The following is a 12,562-nucleotide window of genomic DNA, read 5'->3' as shown; positions in this document are numbered from 1 at the left end:
TTTCTTTCTTCTGAGGAGAAAGGTTGACTCTATAATGGTATTGTATGTCTTAAGAGTTTGGGAAGGTATTAGAGCTCTCTTTGGTATGATTTCTATTTGTATTTATTAATAATTTTTTAGAAATTATTTGTGATAATAAATAATGGACCAAAAATAGTATTCATTTGGTTACTATTTATAAAATAGATTATATAATGAGAAAACAGGTTTCAGTTTTCACCTTCAACTTTGAGCTTCGAGCGAGAGAGATGATAGGATTTGGGTTTTTTTATTAGAAAAGTATAAAACATATTGAAGTTACATATTGTATTCTGTTAAGGATTCCAAAATATATTGGATCATGTTAAAGATTCCCACCATATTAGTTTGGTTGCAAATAAATAATATTTGTTCTCTGATTGATTGGCTTATCTTAATGGGACGGAGTGTGCACAGCACATTCTTTATCATTCCACACTTTTCCAACTCCGCCTTCTTTCTATAATATTGGATCATTTCAGGCTTCTTCTTCTACAGGAGATTCGACCATGAGGGAGGCTACGTCCTACATCCAGAGTAGTATGCAAAGCCTGCACTCCAACTTCATGTCTTTGGATGATCATATAAAGACGAAGATCGATGCAGTGAAGGATCGAGTATAGGTCCCCACTTTTATGGTTATGTACTAATCTCACCCATTAGAGAAGTGCATTGAGAAAATACACCTACCTCCATTGAAGAAGAAGAAGGTTACTCATTTGTACGGGAACGACATCAATGGCTGTGTCAAGCTCCATTAGAAACAATACGTCATTGACGATGAATGATATGTCGTTTCTCCTTCTTGTATTGAAACGATTCATGGTGTATTTGCAAGATCGCTATTATAGTTTAGGAATTATGATGCTTTAAATTCCATCAAGAACAAGAAGTGATGTAGAGAATAAGGCCAAAGTTCTTAAATCTAAATCAGGTATTGCGGCTCCTAAATCCATTAAAGTAGCAAAGAAAAGTGAAACCCCGAAGAAGAAGAAGCCTGAGACGAAGGTTGGTTTAAATAAGAAGAAGATATCCAACTCCAGCAAAGTCGAAGCAACTCAAGTCGATCAGGTCCCCTGCTACAAAGAAAGCCAAAAGGGCGACAACTACACAACCTAATGAAGCAAGAAACCATCCTTCTCCCCTATATAGTTGTATATAAGGCTAAGAAATCCTAGAACTATTTTTGTTTTGTTTTGGAGGTGGGGATTTTTGATTTAGTGATGATGAAATCTGAACATAGACCTGTAAATTTGCACTTTCAGGTTGTCTTTTCTATATAGAGATTTGGATGCACTTTCAGGTTGTTTTCCATATAGATATTTGGATGTGAGGAGGACGAAGATAAGAAAGAGGAGGAAGGAAGTTGAGAAGAAACAGGTTGATGGGAGATCCGAGAGAAGAGGGGAAATAGGGTCATCAAAAAGCAAGGTTTCTCTCAACCGTTGGATGTGGGATGGACAAGTGTCGATTTATGGTGAAGAATTGGTAAGGAATTGGTAGATTAAGAATTGGAGACGAGCCAAATCCACAAAATAGACCATAATTTTTCCAGCAAACTAGTTGCAAGGGGAGCATAGATATCTACTACAAACTAGACCAGAATTTTTCCAACAACCTAGACTCAAGAAAACACAAATATTTAGTACGAACCAAACCAGAAAATTTTCAATGGACCAACAATACAGGGAGCATAGACATTCATTGCAAATTAGGTCGGGAATTTTCTAATGGACTACCCACACAGGAAGCACAGATATTCATTACAAACTAGATTGGAATTTTTACAGTGAATTAACTGCACGGAGAAGTTGTTGCGAGGCACTCAATCAAACAAGTTGTTGCGATTGAAAATAGTTAGTCATTATCATGCATTCATCTTTCAAATAGAAATATGGGGTACCAAGAATAGGTTGATCTATACAAAATTATGAATGCTATATAGTCATAATTATTCTATTTCATGGGCCACCATTAGCTCACAAAGAGATAAAGTGGTATTTTTTTTTTTTTTTTGAATGAAAAATCTAGGTCCAAACCACCTAATTTTGAAAATAAGTCTAGAAACACTAAAAATATATCAATTGGAGATCTATGGTAAAAGTTTTCATTTTGATAGACTCCATTGGCCGATGAGAAATCAAAAGAGGTATGTAGAGATTCCATAAATCTAGGTCTAAACTACTCAATTTTTGAAAATTGAGTCCAACAACATTAAAAATCATTTCAATCGGAGGTCCATGACAAAAGATAAAATATCAAGGGTCACCATTGGTGGACGAGGAATTTACCAAACTCCCATTATTTTTTAAGGGTCTTAAAGATTATTTTTGGTTGGCCGAGTGCAATTTTAAGTTATTAAAAAAAAAAATAACAAAAAACAGAAACAAAAACAATAAATGGCCAAAAGGGTATGCTAATTATGCCAAATGATATACATCATAATACGAAAAACAATGCAAGAATGAAAAAGGAGAAGATAATGCACTTATCTCTATGTAACTACACTTCAATGCCAAAGTTAGTATACTAGAAGTAAAGTAAAAAATAAGAGAAAACCTAGGTTTAGCTGTTGTTTACACCCTAAAACAATGCATGAAGAAAAGATTATTGAACATGCCGAAAAATTATAGAAACGCCACTCTCATATGAGATGTACAATGTATAGATTTTTTTACAAAAGTTTTATACACAATCATTGTTATTTTGTGTATTTTGTCCAATATATATCTCACAGAATTTTTTTTCCCACATTTTCACCATTTTGACTTTTACAATTTTCTCCTTTTTTTTTTTTTTTTTTTCTTTTTTTTAATTGATACTAGGCCAGTCTGGGTTCCAATTCCCAATAAGTGACATTTTTAAGCCTCATAGATTGGTATGGGCCAACATGAATGAGTATCATTTGAGAGCGATACCATATACATTGCCAAATTAAAATCAGGTAAAGATATCTTTTTGTAATGTCAAATTCAATGACTGATCTCAACTATATTGCAACTTACAATTGAGTATACTTTTCATTTTTATTTTTATTTTTTTGACAATTCGTGTTCTCATCTTACAAAGTTGATTGTTTCAAAGAATCCAAAGCACTTTCTTTGGACATATATCAATCTTAGATTAGACTGAAAATCAAGCTAGATAGATGACAATGACGACAACACATGAAAAAAATTTGAATGTTAACTACACTACCACATGGCTGGTGGATCTCACATACACCTTTTTTGATCCCTTGGTGCACCATTGAGCCTGTTTTCCTTTTTCCTAGTCGTGTTTCTCGTGGGGCTGGCATGGTCCCTCGAGGTACCTCTCTTCTTACTTAATCAAAATTCTTTCCTCTTTAACTAAAAAAAAAAAAAAAACCCACCCAAGAAGTAAGGAATCTCTCTCTCTCTCTCTCTCTCTCTCTCTTATAAGGACCAAAACTGCTCTCATTTCATTTGTAACAACGTCAAATGGCACCATCTCGACAACCCACCCTTAAGAAATGTTGTCTTCTATACCCATGGTGTGTCTTCCTCTATCTCTTACTTCTAGCCTTCATAGCTTTCATCTCAGTCTTGTTCTGGACAAGTTGGCGTCCCATGAAGCCTTCTTATACCATAGATGATCTCTCAATCCCAGTATTGAATGTCCTACTGGGAACTCCACCAACAGACAATACCATCTCACTCACAATAAAAGTTTTGAACCCAAACAGAGCTTTCAGTATTCACTTTTATTACATCAATGTGACACTTAATTATGGTGCTCAACCCATTGGAAATACAGATATTAGTAACATCACTCAGTTGAAGCCTACACAGACCAGTTCACTAGTTAAGAGCTTCACTGTATACCAGAAATTCACTCAGGTGATTCGGAAACTGGCGGCGATCGACGGGAAGGTTGAAGTGGAGGTACATTTGCATACTAAGTGTAGCTACCGATTTCTTTCTTGGTACCATGCTATTGATGCTGATGAATTATATGGAAGGGTACCAGTGGGAAAGGATGGGAAGATTTTAGAGGACAAGAAAATAAACCTAACCCCTCATTCTTAGAAAAGATTAGAAAGGTTTTTCACATATATCTCTTATGGATTATTAATTTCTTCTTCTTCAGCCTTTTCTTATTTTTCTGAGCCCTTATTAGTAGACTAGTAGTACTAGTGTTTGTTCTACATGAGAGGGGAAATAAGAAAAAAAAAAGAGGGCAGATATGTCATTTCATAAATGATGTTGCAGTACTTGTGTTTGTTCTACACTTCTACCTGAGATGTTGTAACATCTGACTTGCTATTGTTATGATTAATGACCATATCTTGTTACTGTTTTTTCTGTTATTGTTATTACGTATGATCATATATTGTTATAGTTTATAACTTTAGATGCAGGTATACAAGTAATAATCATTCAATTTATTTGAGTACTTTTTGTCGTTTTTCTCTGTTTAAACCTATACGGTAAGCCTCTATTTTTTTTTTTACGTTCTTGTTTTGCTAACTATGGTGCAGAATGCAAAATGATTATTTCATTTTCCATAAATGGTAGTTTTAAAATAAATAAGAATGTGAGTTCCTCGTCCGACTGTTTAGTATACTGAAGTGCCTTGCTGTGGATCTCTTTTGTTTCACAATAGGAAGGTAGATATGTTATTTCATAGAGAGGGAGAAGAGATGATAACAATGAGGTGCTAGTACATGCTACGCAGCCAGGCAGTCCAAGAAAAAAAGTGAGACCCATAAATGTTTACTTTATTTTTGTCTTCTTCTCAACTTTCCCACGTCGATACTGTTGAAGGACTCCCCTTGCAGAGGGGGTGGAGGGGGTTGCAGAGGGAGGTGTGGTGGCCTTGTACAAGAACAACTATTCTCGTTGTACAACAATGAGCCAACATGTGGGATACCCATAACCAAGGCAATTTATATTGTTACTTTCTTAAAGAATGAATCAATCTTCAAAATGAGTCAAGAATTTGAGACAAACATAACACATAGGGCGATGGTGGACCCGCTGGTGCTTATGTTTGGCAGGGCAGGTGCAGGAGCAACAAGTAGCAGAGGGAGAGAATTGCAAATGGGTTGCTGGCAAAGGTGGAAAAATGGGGAAAAAGGGTTGGTGGGGGTTAGGACGTGGGAGCTGTGAGAGAGGAGAGATGCAAAAGGTGGCCAGTCATGGGTTCACCACATGTTGCTCACTACGGTGTAAAGAGACCCGGAATCCCTACGCTAACGGGGAAGCTAATCATTAATCGATCATGCAATGCAGGGAAATATGAAATTTCTTCAATGACGAGTTTTCCTGATTATGGTAAATATGAAGTCTCAGGCTCTCAGCTCTTATAACGATCTCATAAATAGAGTCATGCTCTGTTTTTGTAATGAAGTGAAAGCCGATTAAGAAAAAAAGAACAACTTAGTGCATGAAGCTCCCATTATTGTAGTAGTTGGAAGGGGAAAACGTATGTAACCTTATCCCCCCCTCTCCCTCTCCCTCTCCCTTTTGTTGGAGAAGCTGTTTCTAAGTTTTGAATATGTGACCAACATGTTACAATAGTGCAAAATTGCATTACAAAATTCTGAAACTTATTCCGGATGACAATAAGAGTGAAAATGCTAATGCCTCATGAGCCTTACAGCCCAACCACATTTTATTTTTTCTTCTCCCTGTTTGATGGGTTTTCCTGGTGCCCAGTATCCCATGTGACTTTGTCTTGTTCAGATCGGGCAGTGAGCAACCTATGAGATATCAGAATTCCAACAAGAATATGACACTGACAGTGACAATTTTGAGTATCAGTTCATCCTCCTCTGCTAGAATTGGTTTCTATATCTGGAGTTTACAGCAGCCAGCAGAGCTGCTCCGATCCCAGACCCATCTTTTGTATGTTCTATGATTACATTCTTTGATATTTCAGATCCTAGAAGCTCTAGTACTGCATCTTGGAGATATCTTCTATACTGAGGGTAGTGCTCATATAAGCCTCCATCCATTGCCACCACTGTCCTTTTCCCAAATATGAGACCATTAGTATCCTGTTCCATTTTTTGGAGAATGCCAACAATTCCTGCTCCAGTCAGTCGTCCACCTCGCTTCACAATGGTATCGCAGACTTCTACTACCATCTTCCTTGCACTTAAATTGGCACTCACCTAGCCATGGTGCACCAAATTGTATCAGAAATATAGACAACTCTTGAATTCATAAGAGAGAGTCATAGCACAAGGTTTACCCCAAAAATGTCTCTTAAAATCAAGCCAACTGCTTCCAAACCATCAGATTTGTCCTGCTGCATGGCACATAAATCAGGTGTCCTACAAAAAGCAATTAAGGAGTAGACTTCAGAGTGGGCACTAGTTCTTGTCCTTAATCTAAGAATGAAGTTCACCCAAGGATACATGATTTTTGAGAACTTGTTTCCCTCAAATAGTTTATGTAACCTGATAAAAAAAAAGTCTGGTGTTTTGTTCATCTCAGTTAAATTTATGAAGAAAATGGTGACAAACATGAAAATGATTAACTAGGAACCAGGAGATCACAAGAGAACAGTGATTACTTGTAATGGGTGAGGAAGATGCACTTTTGGGGTTTTGACTTTGCTTGGGATCCACAGAAAAAGATTTATCTAGAAATATTTAGTCTATTTCTTATTCGAAATAGCACTCCATAAGCTGGCCATCTAAAAGCTGCATTATGCTACTAAACTTGGTAAAGCAGGAGGGAACTTCATTCAGGCCAGCTTGCTGAAGTTCCACAAAGTCACTTCAAAGACATGCAATTTCCCTCTTGACAAGGATCAAGAATGATGTTGGCCTCTTTTATACAGAAAGAATGGTGTCATTGTCTATCATCTGTCCTGGAAAGCCATGCCATTCTCATGTGGACCTTGATCATCTGAATTGATTTCTAAGATTGAGATAAGCTAGATCCTGTACACAACTAATAGATGTGTTCTAGTAAGATGCAACAGGCTAGATGATCAAGAACGATATAGTTACTCCTCTTATCCTTTGACAGATGGGTGCCATTTTCTACCTTTTGTCCCTTCAAAACCTTGATCTCATTCTCAGAGTGGACCCTGATCATTTAAAATAATTTTGAGTTCTAATAATGGTGTTGAAATTTTCTGGTGATAATGTGACAATAAATTGCTCAATCTTATGAAGCAAAACATTAAGACATTCTCAATCATAAGATGCATGTCTTCTCCAGTAAATATTAGTTTACCTCAAGGCAATGTATGGTATTATATGAAAACATTTTGGTGAAACTGAGAGCCTGAGGTAAACCAAGGCTCACTGGACGATGCTGGTTCAGACAATTGAATTACTCAACAGAGTCTTAAAATCATATCAACCAGCTATTTTCAAGTATATTGACAGATGTAATCAGAAGCTTGCCTTAATATGAAAGGTGTGGGGAGCTTTTCAGGAACAGATTCACCAAATAAAGCACCACATTCAGCCATTTTGACTAATACTCTTCTGACGATTTCACCAAGGTACATACCAGATATTGTCTTCTCAAATATCTGCTCCATTATAATAGGAAAATATACCATATCAAAGAAGAATTTGGAACATCAGATAACTTTTGCATAATTATTCAAAAACAGAAAAAAAATGGCAACAAAAGATTTTACCTGTTCACCAGGATTTATGCTTGCAGCATCCATTTCTTTATCAAATTCTGTTAAAGGAAGACCTTTTGAAAAGGCTCCCCACTCAGTATTGATAATCTGTATGTATGAATCGAAAATACAGTGTTATCCCCAAAAAAGATCAGGAAGAAAGGAAAAGAAAATGAACTTGGAAATCTAGGCACCATACATATAAACATAACAAGAAGTTGGACCACCTCCTGTTATACTGAGTAATTCAACAGCTACCCCACTTTACATATAATTTGTGGTAATCCAAGCAAGAAATCTCACAACTGCAGTCTAATCCTTGTGAACCCCCACACAGCCCCCCCCCCCCCCAAAAAAAAAAAAAAAACACCCCAAAAGGGGGATGTTGCATGCAGTTGGGTCATCCAATATCCTTCCGCAGCTCAGAGGTTAGTTTGTTGCTTGGTTCATTGGTTCAGTCTCAACAACTTAGTGAAAATATCATTGCTTCAAATATTTATGGTTCAAATAATTGCTGCATACATACTGTTCTTCCATTGCTGAGCATCTGACCCTGCAGTTTTTGAATAGCATCCATCCGTTCTACATAGCATGCATTCGTTCCAGTCCCCAAAATGACAGCAACCATTACATCATCATCCCAGTACCTTGCTCCAGCAAGTGTCCCAACTGCATCATTGACCTACTTTACAGGAATTGAAACATATTTATCACTTCATGGATGATGAGTATTAATCCTAAATGAAGAAAATAAGCTTCAAGATCCATGTCAGCATGGGCAGAACCTACCAAGGCAGATACATGCATGTCTAATCGTTGTCTTTCCATAGCTTCATTCAAACAAGCAACTACATCTTTTCCTGCCTGGCAAGAATCAACAGTTCAATTATGTTTTGCAATTAAAGAAAATCATAGCTCATGACTGAAAAAGGATTTATGCAGATCCACACTAGGGTAAACAAAGGGTAGAAAGTACCAGCTGTCAAATTGGCCGAAAAACTAAAAACAAAAGAAAATACACATTCTTTTTATACAGGGCTTTCAATGATGCACAATAACCTTGAACCCTGCTCATAGATATAGAAATGTGTTCTACAGGTTAAAGTGGATTTTCTCCTCCAGTTGGTTCACTGATGGATTAAATTTGTTCTACACCCCCCACCCCACACGCGCGCGCAAAGAGGAGAAAAAAAGAAGACAAATGGGGTAAAAATTATTGCAAAAACAAAGTTGTTTCAGTCGGATTCAATGTAAATGCAGCAGTCATAACTCCAGAGTTAAACTTATAGTTTTTGCCGTGTTCAGAACTCAGATTTCTTTTATTGCTCATCAAACCTATTAGCTATGCGGATTCTAAGTTTCTTTCTTGTGATAGTCACTTAGCTCAATCCTGGGATTCTACAAGAATGGCAATCCTTTGTTAGGTTAAATGAATATAGATGTTATCATGAACAATCTACAAGTCCTCAAAAGAAAACTAAGACTTAACATAGCAAAACTAAAGAAAAATTTAACAGAGAAGTCAAATGACCTATTAGACTGCTCATAGATACAGAAATGGGAATCTGGAATAACACCAACCGTTCCGGAGACCGCAAAACCCTTGGTCCATTTGATTAATGTGCCAGAATCAATAGATGTTTGCTTGATAGGAAAAGAAAACGTAAACCCAATCTCCCTTTTCCTATCTTGAGGCAGGTGAAATCTCCCCCCTTCCTTTTGTGCAAAATTAGCCAACCCTGATGCAATGAAATCGAACAATTCCTGCAGTAATTTCGCTTAATTAATAAACAATGCACTTAGATTAAAGACATTTGCATCCATAGAACGTACTGAAACAAAAATGAACAAGAAGAAGCTGACCTCAGAGGTACCACACATCAACTCTTGAGGAATGGTTACTTGTTCAAATTCAGTGTCAATAACACGCTTGTCTTTCCCTCCCAATTGTACCCTTAACACCCGGAAGTTGGTGCCACCAAGATCCAAAGCGTAATACAAACCCTTCTCATCCCTTTTCCAGAGTACAAATAATCACTGTCAGATCTATAACAAGTGAGTTGAAAATGGTTTTATCATCATTGGGTAAAGGCATAAAATTGATTGTGTCTGCACCAAAGTATACTAAGTACTCTAACCTTGATTCATATAAATTTTCTAATAATTAAGGAAGTCTAACAAAAAACAAAATTGTTTCTTGATCGTTCTTCTCCAACAGTTTCTTGATCAGAATCTAATGCCCAAATCAAATAAAGCTTCAGATTTTGTTTCAAGGGATAACCCAAAACTGAAGATTTGAGCAAAAGCAGAGACAAAAGCAGTACAAGAAAAAAAGAGAAGTTCAAAGGAAGTTTCAACATACCCAGTAGGCAAGCTATCGACATAGCTGAGAATCATCTTAAGATCGCTGCCCCCATCCACAGCGACCCCAGCTCGCATATCGTCAGTCATAGCGTCTGCAACTCGGCGCAGGACAGGTAGAGGTGTGGCGCAAGTGTTCTGTAGATTAGTCAGTATTGGGACAACAGAGAGACCCGTAGATCGGACTGCCATCCTTGCCCGGGGCCTCCTAATAGGAGACATTGCGGCGGAGAACGAGACGACGGCAGCTGAAGGTGCAGCGACTTCCATTATTGTCGGTCGTTAAGATCTAGCAAACATAGGAGAAGAGGAAAGAAGAAAAAGCTGAAAAAACATGAAGCTTTAATGGTGATGGGAAAGAGAGGGATAAAAATCGTCTCCAATTCCAATTCCAATATTAATATTATGCAATATTCTTGCATAGATCAACACGTGGTAATACTGATGTGGACAGTTCAGATAAAAAAAGAGAGAAGTAAATGTTACTGTGATCGATTTTAATTTGATTAAATCGAATAAAACCAAAATAATGATGACCCAACCCAACCATAAATAGGGGTATTTTGAAACTGTGAAACCCTAAAAATTACTTTCCTCTTATCTTCTCCTCTTCTTGAGATAGTAAGCTCTATGCTGATGCGACGGCGGCAGTGATTGCCGTTGATGGGGTTTCACGGACGATGCGCCCTTTTTCTTTTTGGACTTGTTCGTACAATCGGAGAACATGCCCATCAATATGAACTTGAAACTTAAACATGAACATAAACATGAACCATCACCATCTGAGGTTCAACAGTCGCCGTTGCTGCCGACTTTCAGGCTATGTTTTATGGTGCCAGAGGTGAGGCCCAGAGCGATTCCAACTCCTCTTCCGTTGTTGATTTCAATCACGACCCCATAGTTCTCCTAGGGGACTCTTCGATCGCCGGAAGTCGCTTAATACTGTGATTTTGGGAGCGTCACTGGTTCAGATCGGACGATATTTGTATTTCCATTTCAAGTTATTGCTCCTTTATTTTTTTCTAAGAAGGAAAAAAGAAAAAAAAGAAAAAGAGAGAAAAGGCTGAGACCGGAATTATCATGTAAATATGTGATCGGAACTTTTGTTTTCACCTCAAGCTGTTTTTTATAACGAGAAATCATGAATTTCTCTATGTTTTCCTTGTTACAGCTACGGTTAACCTTTTATTTTCCAGATTTTCCCTTGAATAGAGTATTTTATGTTCTCTCTTCATATCTTTTGTGTTAATTTTCTTAATTTTTTTCTTTGTAATATTTCAAATCTTCCAAATTTGGCTGTCAGCGTTACCACAATTGATCACCAGGACCAGCGCTGCCACTAGCACTACCACTGCCGCGATGTAACAGATCAAGGTTCAAAGGCGAGGGAGGTGCCATTGGTGCTGGAGAAGACCCTACCCAGGTCGAACACTCGACGGTGCTGCTCTAGCTAGGACTCTGATGGTTGTTGTTGTTGTTGTTTGTGGTGTTGTTACACTCAGAAGTTAAAAGGGAGTGAAGTAGAAAAAGAGAGAACAGAGAGTGAAGAAGAAGAAAAGAGAACATGAAAGTAAATTTTAGGGTTTCACAATTCTAAAATACCCCTTTGTAGATTGGGTTGGGTCATCTTCATCATTTTGGTTCAATCCGGTTTAATCGGACATAAATTGGTCCGAGTGGCATCCACTTCTCCCTTTTCATCTAGGCTGTCCGCATCAACATTGCCAAATATCACATTCTGCAGGGATATTGTACAAGATTGGAATTGCAGACGATTTTTATCCGAAATAGAGGGTGGTGCATTATTGGATCTCTCCTTCACCCTTTATTTCAAAATTCTAAACAGAAAATTGAAATTCACGTTAACAAGCTTAAAGCTTCCTACAACCAATCTACCTAGTTGTTGGTCAGCTTATATGGATGGTAGTGTAGGAAACTATTCCTACACTAACAACGGCTACATTTTAGGATAGAATTTCTCTCTAAGCCCATGAACCATAGAGTGATCTCACAGATGGGGTGACCTTGAGACATGTGCCTGGCTCCTCCCAATTGTGGGATCACTCTATGGACCATAGATTTCACGTGGATGATGGAGATAATAATATTACATTGGAAATAAATAATTCAATGTGAAGACTCAACACATCAAATGAGTTCTATCCGGCTCCTCTCCAATGATTTGATTATCCAACTATCATTGAAAGACTGAGAGGACTTAAACATACATCTCAGCACTGCTTGCAACCCTTGAATGAGTCATTGAAAGATTGTTGGTGTTAGAAAAAATCTTTTTATTGTATCCAATGGCCAAAAATATAAAATTAATTCTCGCATGGAAAAATTGCAAGTGGGGAAGGAAACCTTCACCGCTGGCAAAAGATTATTATAAACTAATTTATTTGGAGTGTGAACCTCAACGCCTACCGTTACATAGAGCCGTTGAGGTTTGGTTTGAAAAGTGGGCGGATGCTACGATGAAGGCCGCTGACCTTCTGTGCTTTATTCTTTGTTACTAATTGCCGTCATGTTAAGCATCTTTCACTTTCGCATATTTATATTGTGT

The 12,562-nt window shown here is 37.5% G+C and overlaps 2 protein-coding genes across 2 annotated transcripts; one reads left to right on the top strand and one right to left on the bottom strand.

The window, feature by feature from the left end:
• Positions 1 to 3,486: 3,486 nt before the first annotated feature.
• LOC122075102 lies at positions 3,487 to 4,952 on the top strand. Its single transcript, XM_042640005.1, has 2 exons — positions 3,487 to 3,923; positions 4,645 to 4,952. Exons 1-2 carry the CDS (start codon positions 3,609 to 3,611, stop codon positions 4,666 to 4,668), a joined length of 339 nt encoding a protein of 112 aa, XP_042495939.1. The 5' UTR covers positions 3,487 to 3,608; the 3' UTR covers positions 4,669 to 4,952.
• A 598-nt stretch (positions 4,953 to 5,550) lies between these two features.
• LOC122075131 (hexokinase-2, chloroplastic) lies at positions 5,551 to 10,988 on the bottom strand. Its single transcript, XM_042640040.1, has 9 exons — positions 9,998 to 10,988; positions 9,499 to 9,649; positions 9,217 to 9,399; positions 8,425 to 8,499; positions 8,162 to 8,317; positions 7,648 to 7,743; positions 7,406 to 7,536; positions 6,238 to 6,319; positions 5,551 to 6,157 (listed from the first exon to the last, which is right to left on the bottom strand). The coding sequence occupies exons 1-9, from the start codon at positions 10,264 to 10,266 to the stop codon at positions 5,819 to 5,821; spliced, it is 1,482 nt and encodes a 493-aa protein (XP_042495974.1). The 5' UTR covers positions 10,267 to 10,988; the 3' UTR covers positions 5,551 to 5,818.
• Between the last annotated feature and the right edge of the window lie 1,574 nt (positions 10,989 to 12,562).

This window comes from Macadamia integrifolia, chromosome 4, assembly GCF_013358625.1.
Source record: "Macadamia integrifolia cultivar HAES 741 chromosome 4, SCU_Mint_v3, whole genome shotgun sequence".
Classification (NCBI taxonomy): domain Eukaryota; kingdom Viridiplantae; phylum Streptophyta; class Magnoliopsida; order Proteales; family Proteaceae; genus Macadamia; species Macadamia integrifolia.
The sequence above is the reverse complement of the archived record's forward strand: the minus strand, read 5'-3'. Positions and strand labels throughout refer to the sequence as shown.